We start from the raw sequence: 20,235 nt of genomic DNA on the forward strand, positions 1-20,235 counted from the left end.
AGATATTTGTATCCTAAAGATTTCAAATGTTTATAAATTTCAAACATTTCAAACAATTATAAATTAGGCATTTTAGTTACCTGAACTAAACGAAAATTGGCAAAAATGATTGTGTAAACTAGCATCCTGTCAAGATTAGACCAAAAATTAATGGAATTGAAGTCATAACTCCAGAAAAAATAAAATTTTCATGTACTTTAAGGTATTCTGGGAAACTACTTCGGATACCATTAGTCACTTTTTTCAGGCAAACATAAGTTAATATTTCTTTTGTCTAGAGTAAATGAGGCAAGGACGTGCCACACAAAACCTGGTGGATAGACATTTTGGTCAGTGTGATACCAACTCAGAATGCTGGCTTTATGTGATCCCGGGTCTTCCCTGGCAATGACACAGGATGCCAAGTCTTGCACGTTACATGACTTCTGCAGAGCTATTTCATTGTCCCTGCAGTGTCGTCTTCCCAGATGAGGTTTGCCACCTGGTCTCAGGGCTGAACCTCATCCTCTGGATCCTGGGTCTTTGTGCTGAACAGGTAAGTCCTCATGGAAACTGCAGGGAACTGTTTAAATGACTTTGCGCTCAGTTTGCATACAGAAGGGCTTAGCTCCATTTTAGTTCCATTTTTGTGACTTGGCTTAGTTCCAGTTCATGAGATGGACAGGCTGCTTTTGTATGGAACCCAGAGTGGCTCAAGTTTCCTGCTGTGCTGGGGAGGTTAAATGGATTCTGTGCTAGCCAGGCATGGGTGCGCCATAGCTGTGTTTCTCCAGCATTGATGGTACACTGATCAAATCTGCCTCGTGTTTCTGTGGTGCAGTTAACCTGACATCCAGATAAAATGCCTATGGATAATTAAGGATCAAAAGTCAGTTTATCTGTAAACCTTGTTTTTTAAAACACACTGGTTTTAGTCAGCACTGTAAACTTAACATGATACATAAACGTTTGTTTTTCCGCTGCAAGGTTGCGTAAGGCTGTGTTTTTTCCTAAGTTATACTGAAAAGTGCTACAATCTTCAGAAATTTTTATCAAACAGCATTGTAAAAAAAAAAATCCAGTCTTAATTTATTTGTGGCGTAGAAGTTTGCTCGAGTAATGTTAGGCATTAAATCCGTTGAAACTTTTTAATAGTATTTTAATTTGCTGAAGACAGTCAATGTTTGACACTACATAAAAGATGCCTGTATTGCTGAAATGTTGCAGGGCTCCTCTGACTCGTCCTAGAGACTGGATGTGTTGTGTAATGGTACTTCAAGATTGTGTTGTAACTGCATGTTGTCATGGAAGCAAATCTGAGGAGATTCCAGTGTTTCCATGGTGCAAGAATGAATTAAATCAAATGAGGTACCTAGCTAGTAATGCTAGGTAATTGCATGTAAAAGGTTTCAGCCGTAGTGCTGAGCAATGAAAAGGCAAAGCACCCAGATAGTGGTGTAAAGCTATCGGAACTGTAGTGAAAGTAACAGCGTATGTTTGGGAAGAATTCAGTTGTGTACTGAAACACTAATGCTGCTTACGTGTACAAAGCCTTTTGTAAATGAAGTAAGGAGTGGCTTTAGTATAAAGCATTTTATCTGTAATTCAAGGCATTAATTTTCCAAAATGTTCTGACATATATGACCCAAAAAAGCTAATAGATTTTAATTAATGAGTTGTTATAGATGGCTTTTCTTGTGTGGTTTTCTGTTTACTGCTCTTTAATGTGAGGTAAATGTCTTTCTCCTCATGCTCAGTGTTGTAGGCAAACTTCTATATTTTTATAAAGAGGTTCTTGGACAGATTGCTCCCAGAGTAATACAATTGTCAGTAAAATAGTAAGTACTTGAAATGGAAAGCTCTAGTGTGAATTCACTGGCTAGGTTCAGGTCACTGCATTACTCCTTGTTTTTAAGACTATACCCTTAATTAGTTCGAGGGCAGTGGGTTGCTCTAGGTAAGTGAACCTGACTGTTTCTTCTCCTAAAGAAAAAAACAGATCCTGCTGTAGATGAGATTAGGTTCATCTCTATGACTTTCATATTTTATGTGTAATGTTTCTTACAGCTTTACTCAATTTAAAAGAAAACTTTGGAGAAGGGTAGTGGGATAGTTTTGAGAGTTAACTAAAGCATTTCTAGTACTGAGAGGCATTACTTTGAAATATCAGAACTAGATGAATATAAGGCACCTTTGCTGTTTGAATGAATTATGAAGAACAAAATGAGCATGCTCTCTAGGAGGGTGTAATTATTCCCTCAATAATTTAGGAATGATTGGAAATTATGTGTTAGAGTTTATAAGAAGTATCATATCTATTAAAGCATGTAAAGCGTATCCAACCTTTATTGTTGTATTTTGGTTTAATAGTGTGCTTGGGAGTGGACAGAGTCTGTCACACCTCAGTTTTCTACCACAGCACACCCTTTTTACTGTGAATTTCAAAAACTAAAACATTAACACCCTAGAGCTGCTGTTATTTTTCTGTGATTAAAATCTTAGAATACATTTTCTCTTTGCCCGGTCTCTCTTAGAATCTCAAAGCGTGCTTGGGCTTCTTTGTGGACTCTTCAGCACTGTGGAGCTTAAAGCTTGCTTTAAGTTGCAAATTAAATGCATTAAATTCATTCTCAATAGCACTTAGGAACCTAAATGAGGAGCCTTGTAATTCTGTTTTGAGTGCTTGAATTCTGTTTTAGAGTGCTGGGTTGCTGGGTGAATGCAGATGGCTAACCAGCATAGGATTCAGTGCTAGACATTGAGTATGTGAAGAGCAAAGGTCACAATTACCTTTGTTGAAAGCAGTATGAACTTTGTGTACATTTTGAGTATTATGGGTTTGGAATATGACTGAGATTTTATCACTTAAGCAGTCCTGAGAGATTTGGCAGGGTGAATTCATTTGAGCTAAGTAAATCTTTCTGCATACCAGTTGTAAGAAGTGGGCAGTGGTGGTCTTCTTTGTATGAAATATTGTTTGTGACTTAAGCCTGTAAGAATCCATTTTGTAAATCCTGACAGAGAGGAGAGAGGCTCATACTGCTGTTCTTTTGAAACTATTTTTTGAAATTGCATGAGACTCTTAGCACCTGAAAGTTTCACACCCATCAATCAGCTGCTGGATACCCTGTCGGAGCACTGGTGGTAGTTTTGTAGTTCCGGGTTGCCCATTTCTGCTTTGTGGATGACCATTTATCTCACACACAGAACTACTTTTGCTACAGGATAAAACTTCATCTCACAAACTGCTGGACAGTCTGTCTTGTCCTATAGTATTGCTTATGGTTATAGCATTCCTTTTTTTTTTTTTTTGGTAAATTTTCTGCAGTAAAAATTGCTTACTAGGCCTCAGCAAGTACGTCTTTCTGTCACTGCCTTTGCTGCTTTACTTCTGCCTGGGTAATCATGGTGCAAATTGTTGCTCACTGCATTGTTTTTGTAGATGAAGACTGCAGTAAAATTGACAGTAAATAAATTTGTCTTTAAATTAATTCAGGTCATCATCACCATCTGGATTTTACTGATACTTTGCTCCAGTGTTTTCCCTCTTCAAAGCTATTTATGTTTAAAGTTCAGAGTTTTAAGTTCATTTGAGTTCATTGTAAAATGCTGTGGGGTTTGAGGAGGAAACTAGGTTAGGGAATCAATTTGTCGACTGAGTTAAAAAAAATGAAACCCAAACAACCAGATATGTCTAAACTGCAGGGGCTATCTAGTGTGCTAGCTGTGTGTCTTTAAAACAGAGCACTCACACAGATACGAATTTCAAGAGCATAGTTTACTCTGAAAAAAATGAACTAATGTGAAGTTGCAGGTATTCAGACTAGTCCTTTTAATCTGCAAGGGCTGGATGGGTAAGCCTTTTCCTTTCTGGGATCCGGAAGAACTTTCCTATCTTGGTTACAGTGTTTACCTGAACTGATGTTACAGCTCCAAGATGGCTTGCCTCTTTCTCAAAATGGCTTAAAAAACCATTACCTACTAACCTACCCATCTTCATGTGGACATGACCCTGACAGTCTTCTGACTCAGCTGCTTTTGTTTCTGTGCTTTCTGCCCAAACTCTCTTTGAAGAGACCTGGATAGCATTCAGCTGGAGATTTAGGTATTTTTATTATTCCTCCCTGGGAGACCATGGGAAACAGTCTTTACTCCATCATAGCGAGGAACATGGAGAGCCCTTGAAGGGGTAGGAGGGTCAGAAACCCAAATCTGAAGCCAAAAGTTTTTCTTCCTTTTATCACTGCAGAGTGATAGACAGGCATAATTCTTACCACCCATCGGTTGGGGCCATCAGAATAAGCGTATCATTTACCCTAGCCTGTCTCTCGAGGTTTTGTTTGTGGTAGACCAGTTTGCTGTGGAAAACCACTATAGAGTATGCTGACTTGGACAGGAGAACCTGAACAGCACCCCACCCCCATGGAGTGCACACGATGGAAGCATGTGCACACGATTTGTAAGCGTGAGTGGATAGAAAGGCAAAAAAGTGTATTTTAAATAATTTGATTTTTAGCCTCTGAGTGAAATAGATCTGGTGTTCACATCAAAACTGGAGAGTTACTGTACTGACACACTGAGTAAGGTGAACAAGAGAGCTTGAGTTACCTGGGTGGGAAGTGCATTTTAAAGCAAGTAATGATCCTCAATAAGAGAGAACCTTTCTCACATGAGATAAATAACAGACCTGTAGGAGAGGGAGAGTCTTAAGTTGTGCTTGTATTAATGATATTCTCTCTCTTTTTTTTTTTTTTTTTGTGATTCTGCTTTCCTCCCTCTGTATGTGGCATGTTTTACCCTCTGGCTTGTCAGCAGTGGCAGTGCTCATGCCTGGGTAGAACTGGGTCTTGTGTCTTTGTGGTTCTCCAAATTCAGATAGTATTAGCATGTCTGATTGTGTTTATCTGCTGTTTTAATATATAAACATTGTTCAGAATTTCAAGTCAATACTTAGAAGATTGCTTATGTTCAGATAGTTCTGCACTTCTAGCTCTTGAGAAACTTGCTAATTTTTCATTTGATTTCTCTGAACCTTTGGCGTTAGGGAAATACTTGTGGTATTTTTTTTTTTCCAAATGCCCTTAATGTGTCATTTTGTTTAAAGTTCAGAAGAAATATACTCAGGAAAAATATGCATGTGTTTAATTTATTGTTTAACAACTCAAGTCATTGATACTGTTGTGGTACTTGGGACCTGCCAGGCCACAGGATGGCACTGACTTAGGGAGGAATATGCAGAAACAGTGCCTCAGTGTGAGTACAGTGTGCTCAGATTTGGGTGCTCTAGGCATACAGCTCACGTTGGTTATGAATGAGAAGGGATGGCAGTTGTGCTTTATTCTTACCACTGTTGGACCCCACCAAACAGCCTGTAAGTTCCTGAAGGCATTGACTTTGTCAATCTTGAGGAAGATGAATGCAAAGTTCTTAAAGTAGTAGGTTTCAACAGTGAAATGTTCTGTGGCATTCTAGCATGTTGTTCAGAGAAAAGATAGAAAACTACACTGCCAGACTCTAGCCAACTCTAGAAAGAAAATATGCCTTTTATGTTCAGCTTTGTCACTGAGTATTGAATCACAATTGATTGTTTCTCCCACTTTCAAAGTTTTGTTCACTACGGAAGGCATTTTGTTTCCCTCTTTCAAGAAGAGGTAATTAATACAGACTTTTTCTCATCAGTTAATTTCTATTAATAGAAGTTGCTGATTTTGTGGAGTGTGCTTGAAGGCAATGGAAGGGGAGAAGTAAAAAATTATCTCTGGAGGAATCTCCCTGCTGTTAGAATTGCTTTTTGAGGTAATGGAATTTGGTTATTGAGGCTTTAAAAAAGACCTTTGCAGTAGACATTGTTGGTCAAGTATTAGTAGTATTTTCCCTTTCTACAGGTATTGCTGTTATCCAAAATATTATAGTATTCTAGAAGAGTTACTGCTTGTAAAAGACTACTGGCTCCTTAACAGATTGCTGCAAAGAAGTGTGCAATGTGCAGTTGCTGTAGTAATTTAGAAGAATGAAATATTGATGACTCACTTTGTTAGCAACAAATTGTTTGGAGTTGGTACGTGATAAGAAAGCACAACCTGATCCTGAACCCCCTCTGGTTATGAAAAATCTTGGTGCTTGATACTAATGTTGAGTAGTTCATCCTAGTAATTCATACGGTCTGCAGGGAACACTCATGGATTCAGGATGCTTTCTGCAGTCAAAAGATGATCTGCCAAACCTGTGCAGCTTTAGTTACGTAACTGCTTTTTTTACTTTGAGTTATCCATATGTCCTACTGCTTCACCAGAGATCATCTTTTTTTTTCCCTTTTTTCCTTTTCTTTCCTTTTCTTTCCTTTATTATTTTTTCTTTTTTTTTCCTTACACTAGTGTGATTGCAAGGCAGGCTCTGCCTTACCTCGTGTGTGTGAATGTATTTGGGCAGAATCAGTCTCCTGACTGTCAATTATCATTGAAACAGGAATAATCAGATATTTTTTCTTTTTCTCCCTGTGGTTTTTTTTTGCTGTTACCTGTTTTCATTTTGTTTACACCATGATTGTTCTAGATAAGCCTTACTATGCTTTGATTATATATTCCTTTCTTCTTTTTCCTTTTTTTTTTTTCTTTTTACCAGCGTGCTGTTTTCTGTTTCCATACTTGTCTAACACTCAGTTTCAGTGTGACCTTGGCTTTTTCACTGAAGGTTGCCCTGGCACACTGTGCAGCCCTGGATGAGTGAGGTATTCTGCCTGTACCTCCTGTTCCTTGGCTGCATTTTGGTGCTTGTACTGTTGCTCTTGGAACTGCAAGTGCCTTTAAGTTTTTGTTTTGTTTTAATTTTTGATATCTTATTGGTATCATCTCAGGGACCAAAAGCATAAGGACTTCCAGAAAAAACCTTGTGCTGTCACCAGTTATCTGCTACATCACATTCATTCCTTTGTCACTGAAGTCAGTATGTCTGAACACACATTGGAGAGATGTGAATTCATTCCTTTGTCTTTTCTTTAGTCTTGTGTCTTCCCCGTTATTATTTGGAGGCAAATTTAGAAAGCCCCTTGTCCTCACTTTCTCACTTAACCCACTTCAAAGCTGATTTTCTTTTTAATCAAGAGGCTACTGGGTCTATATGTTTTCAACAAAGTTGATGCCTCCAGTGAGAAGATGTTCCTTATGAATCTGAACATCACCCATTTGGAGATTTATGTACACAAGAAAATAGCCTTATACCCAAATGCCCTTGCTGCTTCCTTTCTACATTTTAGTAATGAGAGGACGTCATGCTGGAAATTACTCTAGAAAACAGAGTACTGATATGCAATTAGAAGTAGAACGGGTAGTGTGAATGCAGCCTGCTAAACCTCAAGCAATCTTGATAATATCTGTGGGGAAAAAAAGATGTTTCCTTGTGATCTACAAAGGCAGCGGTTTGACATACTGGTGCCAAAGAGAATACTGATACTGAGGCTGTGACACGAGACAGCCTCCCTCCAAATAATCCCTACAGGCTGGGCAACATGCCTCAGTGCTGCTCAGTAATAATGCACCTGTGGAGATACCTCAAAGGAGAAAAAGTTAGGTGTGGTGTGCTGATTTTGAATTGTTTATCTATGTGCGCATTTGCAACATGCTTATCTTCTCTGCCTTTGCCCTTCAATTACAAAATGTAGAGATTCCTGTCTAGAACTGAACAGCCTTGGGTGTATCTGCTCCATCTGTTAGTGGGACACAGTCCTCCAGCTCCCTGGTACTTCAAAGGCAGAAGACTTACCTACCATATATGTGCACAAGTCTGAATGTCTGTATGACCCACACATTTCCAGCTTCCTGCCCCTGGCCAGAAACCTTTCTGTCTCTGCATTTATGAGTATTGCATTACTGATGCAATGTTATGCAGCTCTTGATTACATCCATTCTGGGTAGAAGATGAGACATGGCAGTTCTTGGTGATTAGAGGAGCATCTGTCAGTTCCTACTTATCTCTTAATAGCCATGCTATAAATAACTGGAAATGTTCATAGGTAGGTCTGTATTCCTAGTTTTTTATTCTGTGTGTAAGAATTATGCTGACTTGTGTTATTTAAATATTCAGGTTTGCTGTAGAGAGATGTACAGTGAGGGAGAATAACCATGTTTTAATGCTGTGAACTGGTGAAATCTCTCCGCGTTACTCCAATACAGTGGACCTCATCAAGCCTTGTTTCCTATGGACTGGAGTCCCTCATTCTTATCATACCCAGCACTCAGATTCAACGATATTCCTAGATGAGACCCATGGGGTGAGAAGGCAGATGGTGTGTGCTGTGGTGGGCCCAGAACTGTGCAAATGCTGGATGTGTGTCTGCTGTCGAGAAAGTGGATGACCTCTGACTTGAGCCTATGCCTTCCTTCTATAAGGCTAGAAATATAGGTGTCTGTGCTGAGCTGACAATTTTCATGTAGAAGCCAGGAAATTAACTTTTGATCCTTCCCTCTTTTTAGAAGATAAAATTAAATATTCAACAGCATGATGAAATCAAGCTAGCTCTTCACTGTGTGCTTTTTTTGGGAGAGTGGGAGTAGGAGTAGTTTTGGAGCTTTTTTGTTTTGAAAATTGGGGTAAAATACAGAGATCGTGCATCCTTGGTATTAAAAATTTAAATAATAAAATAATTAAGAACTCAAGTTCATTTAAATATCTTAATTCTTCTATCTTTTAATTTAAACAATGTGCACCTTAAAACTGGTGTCACAGTGCTGCTGTATTTCATGGAAGTGCAAAGTAGTTATAGTTATGGTCTGAACAAATTTGGTTTTCTTTGGAATTTTAATATTGGACTCTTGTCCAATTCATCATAAGCTTCTTTAAATTAATTAGTTTTTAGCCTCCATAAAGTGTTCAGAAAAGTAGAGGAATTGGTATTTTTCAAATTTTCTAGATATAAACCTTGGAGAAGTTTTGAGATGGTAAAATAAGTTTAGGGATATCGGGAGCTTACGGGAAACAGAAAATATCTGTAGCCTTTCATAGCTTCTTTTCAATAAATAAAGCCATATGACTTTTGCCATCTGTTCAGTAATTTGTGCATGACATTGATTATTTATGCCCAGCAAATTGACTGTCGTGTGGTGGTTCAATGGTGCTCTTTAAATAGGCTGACAGAGTACATGACATGCAGTATTCATTACACCAGCATTTCGTGTTTCTCCCTATTACCATGATCTAGAGAACAATCATTTTTGATTTTCTCAGGAAGCAATACTTTGGTTTATTTTCCCTCAGTTTTTTTTTTTTTTTTTAATTCAAGAAGGACTATTTGTGTTGCTAGTTTCATGACTACTCGCTGTCAAAACTACAAGTACTGTGGGGCTACAAATGACGATGAGATGGGAACAATCAAGCTTACTGATTTAACAAGGAGCCCGAGAATGGAAATACATCCAAATCTTCACACACAGCCAAAGCAGCCCTTCCAGCATCAGCAGTGGGCACTGAGCACCCGTTCATCTTTTAGTTCATCCACGCTGCCGGTGTCTTCCAGAGGAAAATTTGTAAACTTACGCGATAGTGTAAAAAAGAGTCCTACAAAAAGCACAGCAAAAGTAAAAGCTGCTAGTGGCTGGGTGTCTGATGGCTCGTGTTCTAATGGTTCTCTAGAAAAGGTATGTATTGCCCTAGGCAGGTACAGATGTGCAGTTTTCGTGGAAATTGTAAAAGTGTGTCACCCTTTTTCCTTTCTGTAATGTTATCCCTGCTATATCTAGGGACTTTGTTACTTATTTTTTCCCACATTTTATCGCTAGAAATCAAGTAGCAATAATTGAAATTGGTCTGGCAAAGAAATACCTCTTCTCAATGTTTTCCCGTTAGGATTGTTGCATTGTGTAGTGTGGAGTTTTTACAGTAATTTCTTGAAAGTGAGCAAAGTCTGGTTTGCTTGATTTTGCTTGATTTTTTTTGTTCTCCAAAATATATCTGTTAGCTCTTCACAAAGAGCAGTGTTATGGAATTAGGTGGTGTGGTTGATCTGCTATGGTGCTTTGATTAATCTCAGGTTACTCGGTATTTCTTCGGGAGGCATTACTGTGTATTGGTTAAAGCTGAGGAAATGGGTGTGTTCTTCCTTTTCACAGCAACTGGACTTGGTGTTAGATTTGGAGGCACTCATTTTAATTACCACTTCAAGGCGTTATTATCTTAGCTTCTTTAAACATACTACTTAGATGGTTTTTAAGCAAATATTAAAGTCCAACCTTAAATTTTAAAAAAATAAGTAATTTATCACTGTTGTAACAGAAAGGCTTTTTGCTGTAGGTGTTAGCACATTAGGCTGACAGTCTTGGTTAAAGTGAGTTATTGTTCAAGCCGTGCATTCCTGTCTATAACAGTGTATCATAATTGTGTGCTATAGTTCATAGAAATTCAAAACAAGATTTCTGACTGGCCCACTGCTTTTTTGTAGTTTAGATTGGTTTATGTCCATTTAAACCAAATGCTTTAGTCAAACATCTTTATTTAAAGTTGAGGATAAGGTTATGTTTTTCATAATACTTTAGTGTTTTTTTGGAGAATCCTTAAAATCACAAATGTTTTTTGACAGTTCCTGAGAGGTGGAGCATTGAAAGCAGTACTCTGGGCTATTGGAGCTCATTCAGCTGCTCGCTCAGAAACCTATACCCTATAATCATTTCCAGACTGATTATGTGCCATACTAAAACCCGGCATTTTTCTGTTATAAGGAAGACGGAAGACCTGTTATCCAGATCTTCTTTCTCTGATGATTAATAATATTTTAATTTCTTGCATTGTCCTTTCTTGTGGTAGCCATAGTACCTGCATCAGTTTACTGTGTTTCATGAATGTTCTAGTGAAGAAAGTCTTAACTCTTCATTTGTGTTTGCATGTCCTTTGGAAGTTGTTGCCAGTGTTGTCACTCTCCTCAGCCATGTGGTACTGGAGGAGACAGAACGGGAACATTGCCAGGACACTTGGAGGATCAGAGAGCAGCTTCGAAGAGTCAGAGGATACTAAACCAGCAGCACAAAGGGAAAATACGATAGCAGTATTATAGCTTCTGGAACTAGCACCCGAAAGACTTACAGAGCTTTGAACAACATCAGTTTTAAATTACTAAGGATAAAAATTGCAACTGGTTGGAAGGGTTCTTAAAGCATTTGGGAATGAGAAGCCCAGAGGTGTGGGATTTAGGAATTAAGAATAGGGAAGAAGCAGGAAAATAAAGCTGCCATTTGGTGCAGAGAGGGGAGCAGATTGTTTGGCCCATAAGGAAATCAGCTGTGACTTGTCAGTTGTTGCGAAGTCCAAGGGCCAGGAAATGGTACGGTCAATGTCTAAGAATAAGTTCAGTTTGTTTTAACTTCTCTTGTTGCAGGAGTTGTAACTGTAAAGCTGGAATTTTTCTGACCTGCTAATGTTAGCTTTTCAGCCTTACTGTTGTGTTATGTTTTGGTACGTAGTAAGTGTGTATCTAAAATTTCGATTAACAGGATTTTTGTTGCGTACGTAAAAGGGAAGCTGCTTATTGTGGAACATGGCGGACTTGAAGGGATGGCTTGTTTTTGGATGTGTAGCGCTGAGTGATTACTCAAGCTATTTGATCTGAACTGTCCTCTAAAGGTTGCATCATTCTTCTAGTAGCTGGAGGTTTGTTGCAGTGGACATTTCCTGCATCCTTTGCAAAATACGTATTATCATTTTTCTAGACTGATTTTGATTCTCTCTCACCTTTTTTTAATACTTGAAAGGTTGTGCTGTTGTCCGCAGATGTAGGAATGTTTAAATGACATTAGTAATAATCACTCATCAAATATATCGTGTTCTTACACCTTTCACTAGCTGCAACATTTTTCACCAGCTGTTCATTTTGGATAGATTGAATTTGAGCTGAAAAAAACCTGCAGAAGTACATGTACGTTTAATAAGGGTTGTTGCTCTTGAGCTGTTTCAGATTTCTTTGTGTTTACTTTTACTCTTTAATTTGGTGGATGCTCTTAGTGTATGTTGTTTTGTGTTTTAAAATATCTCAAAAGTTTCAAAAAATGTTTAATACTGTGATGTTCTGGGTTCTTGGTTCATTTTCACATTTAGTAACTGTCACTATGCTTCATTATATTTAAAAATCACAAGAATGTCTTGGAACAACTAAGTTGCAAGAGCTTTGATGTGCTGTTCAGCTTGTAATTTTAACGGTCGTTGCCAGTAGTGTATGTTACTGACAGCTTGTTGACAACCAGTATGTTAACATCTCAAAATTGAGTCAATGTTTTCCTCAAAATACTATTTGTCATCTTGTTCCCTTGTAGCTTATGTGTCAGTAGCTTTCCTGGCTGTTATTTTAATGAAAAACCCTAAGACCAAAATTCTAATAGTCTGAGAGTGTTTGGTAAACCTGTATGAAGATCTTTGAGAGGTAGATTGAATCTGCTTTAGGATCTTCTGCTCATTTGACTAAAAGATTTTCTTTGACTTTTGCCTAGTTTAGAAACCTGAATGTATGTCTGGTTTTTACCTTTTATTAAAGAGGTATATTAACTTGGTTCAGTCCTACCAACCATAGCCACTCGTTCTCTGCTTTCGCATGCTGTTGTATATTGGTGAACGGTTTCTGTTGTGAAACCAGCCCACAAAAAGCCTGAGTCAGTCAACTGACCTGAACAGGTTTCTGTTGGACCCCAAAGCCTCGCTACTCTGTACCGCAAGGTGAGTATTATGGTATGAGCAAGCAATCTGGATAGGGCTTACTCATTTGGGTTCTTTGATGTCAGCACGTTGCTGGCGATGCACTGCCACATACATGGTTAAAGCTGTTTGTCTTCAGTTGTAGTTATAGTCTCCAAATCCATATGCTACTTGGAATTTTCTTTAAGCTGGTAAATTTGAATCCTGTTTGTTTTAAAATGTCTTGCTAGTTTTCATTATTTTTGACCTTTTGTTGGTGATTTTTAGCCCGCAGAAGCTGTTCCTTCCTCTTCTCCTATTGTCCCTGTGATCCCTGTCCCACCAGTCCCTGCTGAGACCACTGTCATCCCATCCACCGTACCACAGGTTCTTACTCTTTTTTGTTAAGTTTGTTCAACTTTTATTTAATCCATTTATTTCATTGCTTTGTTGAAATCCACGTTTTCGTACTCTTACATGCAGGTTTGAGTTGAACTGTGAAATAGCTGAATTAGTAATACATTTGATCTAATTTTTGCTCGTTTTATAGCAGCTTTTAGTTCATTTAAATTGTATTTTCATATGGAAGTATGTAAGTTGTGAAATAACCAAAGAAAACCCCGAATTTAGAGATACTTCACCTTTACGAAAGTGTTATTGCTTGATTTACTTACAGAAAATTGTTGCCTTGTCTCATAAACAAATAGTTACAATATAAGCCTCTCATCTGTTGCACTTACATGACATTTCTAATGTCCTCCAGCCATGTATTGGTACTAGTGTCCTTGGGGGCACTTAAAATACAAGAGGGGTTTTGTGTTTTGGTTGGTTGGCTTTGGGTTTTTTTACCTTCCGGACCTTCATCCTTTAGATCACATGATGTCAACCCACAAAACCACCCACCGTGTCAAGACAATTTTGCATGTAACTTGGAGTATGTGACTATAGCATGGCAAGCCATGGAATAGTTTAGGATAGGTAGTAGCTCTATTTTCACATAGGGAATAGCATTCTGCTTTTATTTTTTTTCTAACTTCATTGTAACTTTTAGTGCAAAAATCTCCACGATGAGTGAAGATTTTGGCCCCCTGAGAAGATGGGCTAGTTTTTGGAATGGTTTGGTGACAGATTGTCGTCAAGTTATCCATTGTATTACTGGGATCTTTCTAGTGTACATGTCAGCTTTTTTTTTCCTTGAGGTCTGCTTCCAAGCTATGTGGCTGAGCTTGTGGCAGGTGGGGATCTTTTTATAGTTTCCACTACACTGTTAAGTTTTACATGACTAATTAATTATCAAAAACTGTTACAGTTGGCTGTTTTACAGTGCAGTTTCTAATGGCTGTGTCTTCACACAAATCTGGTACCTGTACTTTTCCCAACAGTCAGACCAGGGATTTGTTTAGTTTCAGATGCTTTTCTCATAGAGGGATTCCACCCCTATCAGGATTTGAGGCAGACTGCCTAGTGCAACCAGTGGGCCTCTGTTGTCAGCCATAATGGATAAAGATAACTACGTCTGCAGTAGCATTTACTTTCAGGAATTGCCAGTAGGTTAAACTTAATTTAAAATAAGAGGATTAGTGCTATATTTACTTTTTTTTTTCGTTGACTGCCACTGCTGTGACAGTGTTACTGGCCGTTGATGATGCTGGATTACAAGCAGAAGGATAAAGAGTTTAGTGGTCTGTGCCTCTGTCTGAGTGCATATAAATGTCTGCAGTAGTTCGCTATGTAATTCTGCATCGTTAGTGATTCTAAGCAATTAGAAAGTACCATAGAAAGTTATAATCAACCTTGGATTTGGCAGATGTGTTTTTGAGCAATAAACACATCTCTCTATTCTGTTCACCACTTTACCCCTTAGACAAGCCCTTAGTCTGCCTGTAGACAAAGTTGTCAAACGGCTTTTAAATACTTGAACAAGCCCTGGCACAGAGGCTTGAAAGTGTTAGGTAATTTGGGGTCTCCTGCAAGACAGACTGAGATACCAGGTCTTCCTTCCAAAAATGTTTTGAGTTAGGTATTGCTCTGTGTCTTTGCAGTGTCCAGGCCTACTTTTGCATGCCTGGCACAAAGCTTTTCTTCTTCCTGCTTGGAAATGATGGTAAATTACTGCTTCTTGATGGAGATTCAGCCAAATGCAGAAGGAGCATTAGGAACAATCACTTAACTTACGGAAGGTGTTTTGTATCAGTTGCCTAGTTTGTGTCTCAAATGTACAGTTCACATAAACACCTACTAATAGCAATTCACTTTTAGCTCGTCCTCCTCTTATTTTTTTTAAGACATTAAAAGCCTCAACAAAAAATTAATGGGAAACCATGTTTCTTTGGTGCTGCTTTTGTTGAATTTACTTGGGTTTTACAGAATCCTAATAGTAAATTAAAAATAAATTCCAAAATTGAGTGAAATGTAAAGAATGTGACTGAACTTTCAAAATTAATCCTTGTTTTGTTTTCTATTTATCGATTAGAAATGTTTTCATAGTTGATACACAAATACAAATTTGTGTATGCAGGTCTCTTGTAGATCCAATGGAGATTAGATTCCTAATGCCTTACATTCAGTCAGGTGCTTTTTAGTACAATGTATTGTTTTGTTTTTCTTAAAATTGTGTTAACTGTAAAGCTCTTGCTAGGGATGGTGAGGCATAATTTAATTGATTGGTATTTTTTGTACAGGGTCTTACTTTTAAATTTAATCTGACTTTAATAGAACTTGGACTTGATTAAGAAGCAGAAATTAGAATGTAACTTAATGGCAGAAAATGGTTGTGAGGGATAGCATTGTTTTGACAGAGATTTTTATTGTGATGCTAGTAACTAGTACTTGATTTCTCTGAAGCCACATTGCCACATTGTGTGGCCTTGCTTCTACCGAGACAATTGCTGGGTGAGAGAGGTGTTCTGTGGGATCTTTACAGAGTTACCAGTGTCACCCTGATTCCTGTTTTTTCCTAGTCTACTCGGTTAACTTGCATAGATACCACCTGATTTTAGTGAATGACACAGACCTAATTTCTGACACCACAGCCTGATAGCAGATTGATGACTCCTGTCTAGTGACGGTAGATTATTCATCTCAGTCTTCTATAAGGAACTTCGGAGTCATCACTTCAGAGCTTTTGGGAGCTTTTAAAAATTATCAATTCTTCAGAAATATGTTGTTCTCATGGTCGTGAAACTACAGTGCAGAATATGGATAGGTGAGGAGGTTAATGGAATTGTCATGTTTTTGTAGGTCTTAAATTCATCTTTGAATTATTTTAATGCTGGGTGCTATTGCAGCCTGTTAAACTGTCCTTAAATTTATTTACACACACATACGTACACACAGGAGATAAAAAAAACCTACTGAAGAATGTCTTAATTTTAAAGATTACGGGTTTTAAAGAAAAAATCCTCAGCTTTGTTAAAGCAGTAAGGAGATTAACTTTGTTTTGCACCACTGATTTGGTAGGTACTGTTGAACTTCAATACATCAACAGTATTGGAGCCTGGAATATATCTGCATGGTTTTTAGAGCAGTTTTTCTGTTGTGTTTGTTGTTGTTCTTAGAGCAGGCTAGATGCTACCTAGTTTAAAGGCAGATAACTGATGCAAAATAGGAAGTCTGTTTATTTGGAAGTATTTGAGATAAATGCCACCAGTCCGTATGGATTTTCTTTCAGTTGAAACCCTGCTTTTTGCAGAAAAATTCTCAGTAACATCATAGAGTAAGAGTGTTATCTTACTCTACCAGTTCCTGGCTTGCAAGAATGCTACACTGATTTGTATTTCTGTAGCCATTATCTCTGACTGCTTATGGCTTGTCAGTCCATAAGTTTTCTGACGGAAGCACATGCTGCTGAAGAGTAAATGAATGTCTGCTGTGAATTTGCTTTCACAAGTCAGTTTGGTACATCTTTACTTCCACCAGTTTGCATTTCTGTAGGTTTCCCTTTTGCAGGTTGAAGGGGGGGACGGGGAAGTGTTCCTGGTAGGAAGAAAGCAAAATCAAATTCACCAAGGTTTGGGTTTAAAATATTGGCAGATAAAACAATTTCTGAATGTCATGCCACAGATACAAGGGTAACTGACATCATGTCCAATGACAGCATGCCTCAGTTTTTGTTTTGAAAAACAAGGTAATAAATGACAGCATGTGTCCATAAAATATGAGCTCAGAATTTTGGAAGAGTGTTTTGTAGCATGAAAGCCATGTTCAGAGCAGAAACAAGTGTTTCAACAGGTGAAGTTTTGAGATCAAGTTGTGGCTATTTTTTAACAGTACTTAGACAAAAACAGCAAATTAAATATGGGGTAATTATCATCAGTATTGCTTTCTCTTATTCTGTGTAATTTTTTAATTATTCTTTTGTTAAAGGCAAATCCCCCTCCAGTGCTGGTGAATACAGATTCCTTGGAGACGCCAACATACGTAAGCCTACGCTTGTTTTCAATTATAACTTTAGATGATGTTTTATGTATGTGCTTGTGTAGGTCTGTTGTTACTGTTTAATAAAATCTATTTTATCTCTCCGGTGCTTGATTTTGTCAGCTGTCCTGATGGTTATTTGAAGTCCTTACTTGTTTCTTAAAAAAAAAAAAAAGTCGTAGATTGCAGGTGAAAAGTCCTGTGTGAATACCAGTGTGTGACAGTGCAAAACACAGGTTTTTTTGAGGTTCCAGAGTTTCAGTCTTCAGAGAACAGTAAGTTTCTTCAGCGGGCAAGCAGATGCTTTAATATTTAATGTGCCATTTCCGTTGCGCTTCTCGTAAAAATGCTTCTTGATGCATTGGCTACACTTCAGTTTTTAGTACTCTAAATGTTCTTAAAAATGGCTTGGTTCTGTTGGAAACATTGACCTCTTAAGTGTAGTTATGTGGAGGCTAAAATTTGTGTTTGGCAGTGTGTGTTTTCTAGTAAGAATACCACTGGCAGAGAAGCTTTTGAGATGTGTAAGTTTGGCATAGGTTTCAAATTTGAGTTTTCCTCCTGTACCTCCCTCCTCCAGTTACTGATAGCCCACTTGCTTGTTGTTTGCCTGAATAGTGTTAATGCCTGTATTAATTGCTTCGCATTGTGCTTTTTCTAAGTACTGGTATTAGCAAGTAAAGAATAAATCCTGTCCTTGTCAAACACGTTCATAATTTAGCAACCTTGCTAGAAAGGAGCTGTACTAACTCCAGACAGAGGAAAGTGTGAATTAACAGTTTAAGCAGAAGACAAAAGATTAGTACAGTGAGATAATTAGCTCATAAATGAGTCTCAAGTGTAATAATGATGCTTCCGATTGAAAGATTATCACAGTAGTCTGCAGTGTGTGACCCTTTCATTGATGCGACACAGATGGAGTTTAGAAAAGCATGCGGAAGGTGAGATGTCTCCTCCACGCACAAACTAAACCAAGAAAAAAAGTGATAAATAATTATGTATTTACATTTCAGGAGGCCGTATCTGATAGAGGCACATGGAGGACAGTAGATAGTAGGAGGAGAAAGTAGCATGAACAGAACAAACTGGCACTCAAAATCACAAGCTATCAGAATTATCAGCTTGTAAATGTAAAGCAAACAAGCCCATAACTATTTGTAATCTAACCTACTCTGTAAGCATAGGAAGTTGAGTAAAGGAAGTCCTTCTAGGTTCCCAAGTAGCTAATGGTATTGTTGAGCAAGAAATAATGCAAAAATTATACTTGTGATATAACTGCATCATGAATCTACAAAACCTTATCTGTTAAAGCTTTTTCTGTTGAAAGAAGGAAAAAATAAAATTGCATCTAGAAACTCATCAGGGAATGTCTTCAAGAACACAGCTCGCATTATCTGAATTATAAAGCTGCTGGGGTAGTTACTCCCTCTTAGAACTCAAACTGGGTTGGAAAAAACCAGCAAGCATATATTTTCTTATTCTTTGTAAAAAAAAAAAAAAAAAAAAAAAAAAAAAAAAAAAAGGCCTAAGGAAGTACAAACAAAACTAAGTTGGTGGCACATGAAGAGATTAACTATACCAGAGGAGTTAACTTTGGTACAGCCAAAAGGCTGTAACCAAATTCTGCTGAACTCCTAATAGGTTCTCCATTTCCAAGAAGGTTGCTCTGGTGTAATTAAAGCATTTGCACAGAGCTTCCTTCATGCAGGGGAAGCTCCAGCAAGTAAAGCTTTACTTAGTGGATCTGAGATCACGTTAAAACTTGCAAAAGGTAGAATAGGACAGTGACTTTTATCATTCGATGCATCCTTGCTCCTATTTCTGCTAATGTTCAATTTGTTAGAAAAAATCAATTCAAAGATTGTTTTGTTTTTTTTTTAAAAAAAAGGGGAGGGCTACAGAATACAAATGATAGAGGTTCATGTTTTCTTCTGTTTAGGTGATATTTTACAATCAGATTATAGAATTTTGTGTATATGGAAATAAGAGACTGCTTAAATATATTGACTGTGTTTTGCCTAATGGTAATGGATAGGGAAATGATTAATTGTCCTTGTTATGTCTTCTTTTTTTTTTTAAAAAAAAGCCACATACTGATCAATCATCATAAACCATTTTCCAGGTTCTGTAACGCTGGATGTCTGGTTCAGTGAGCACATTCTTGTGGATAATAGCTCAAGGACTAAGCTAACACAAACTTACTGAACACAGTGGCTTCTTTTGTGTTGCTGTAGTAATAGATACAGTTCTGTGAGTTCAGAAGGTCAAGACCTCCTCCTCCTTAATGGAGAAATGTCATGCCCACAGTATCTTTACCACTGAACAAACTACTAAGGACATAATTTTTGAGGTACTGCACAAAGAAGATGCTGATGATCTGTTAAGTCTGGAGTGGAAATGGCTTCCTGTATATTAAAGGGAAATATAATTAGAGATTGAGGAAAAACTATAGTGAGGGGTAAATGAGCTTGATATTTGACAGCCTGTGGAAGCTGTGGTATCTTCAGCTTTTGGAGCTTTTAAATGTGTTAAATAAACATATGAGGAATAAAGTAGATGTGATCTTAACTTTGTTTGGAGTGAATTAAAGTCCTTTTCTGTAATTCTCTGTTAGAAAACTATGGAGATTCTTAAAATGCTTTCTTCTATACATACATTTTGTATCTTTATATAGCCTTGAATAGTATCAGATATAGAGCATCTTAAGAATAGAAAAGATGCTTTGTAAAATAATAGTGTAAATGTTATTTCTTTTCTTGTTAAATATTGCATCATAGAAAGTTTTAAAGAGGGAATTGCCGGTAGCATGTTATATATGCTGCTGTAGGTATCTGTTGAGGAAATAATTTGAGTACTTCTATAGTAAATGTGGTCAAGAATTTGATATTTAATTGGTTTTGCTTAATTTAGATAGTTGTTACTTCTGTTATTTGATTCTGTCCTGGTTCTGTAGGCAGCAAAGAATGTGAGATTCCTTTTTAACTTGAGGATGACAAGGCTTACTTCGGGTATCTGAGTTTTTCATCTAGCTTTGGAAAATACTCTTCTAAACTCTTCTGCTTTTAGTCCATCTAAACTCTTCTTACGTTTTTTAGTCCTGTTTTAATTTGTTGATCTTTAATACATATGTAACATGATAAATAGTACTATAAACAGTTGTTGCTTTAGAAGAGTCTTGCCCATTTCTAGTGAGAA

The 20,235-nt window shown here is 37.6% G+C and overlaps 1 protein-coding gene across 3 annotated transcripts in view; it reads left to right on the forward strand.

Moving 5' to 3' along the window:
• DLG1 (discs, large homolog 1 (Drosophila)) overlaps positions 1 to 20,235 on the forward strand; it is a 92,927-nt gene that overhangs the window by 13,280 nt on the left and 59,412 nt on the right. For 2 of the 3 annotated variants that reach the window (XM_010146137.1, XM_010146138.1), the window contains exon 2: positions 16,990 to 17,043. In XM_010146137.1, the coding sequence (XP_010144439.1) occupies positions 16,990 to 17,043 (54 nt within the window). Of the gene's footprint in view, positions 1 to 12,912; positions 13,012 to 16,989; positions 17,044 to 20,235 lie in introns of all 3 variants that reach the window. The other variant, XM_010146136.1, reaches the window with a different exon arrangement.

This window comes from Buceros rhinoceros, unplaced genomic scaffold (assembly GCF_000710305.1).
Source record: "Buceros rhinoceros silvestris isolate BGI_N320 unplaced genomic scaffold, ASM71030v1 scaffold9622, whole genome shotgun sequence".
NCBI lineage: Eukaryota > Metazoa > Chordata > Aves > Bucerotiformes > Bucerotidae > Buceros > Buceros rhinoceros.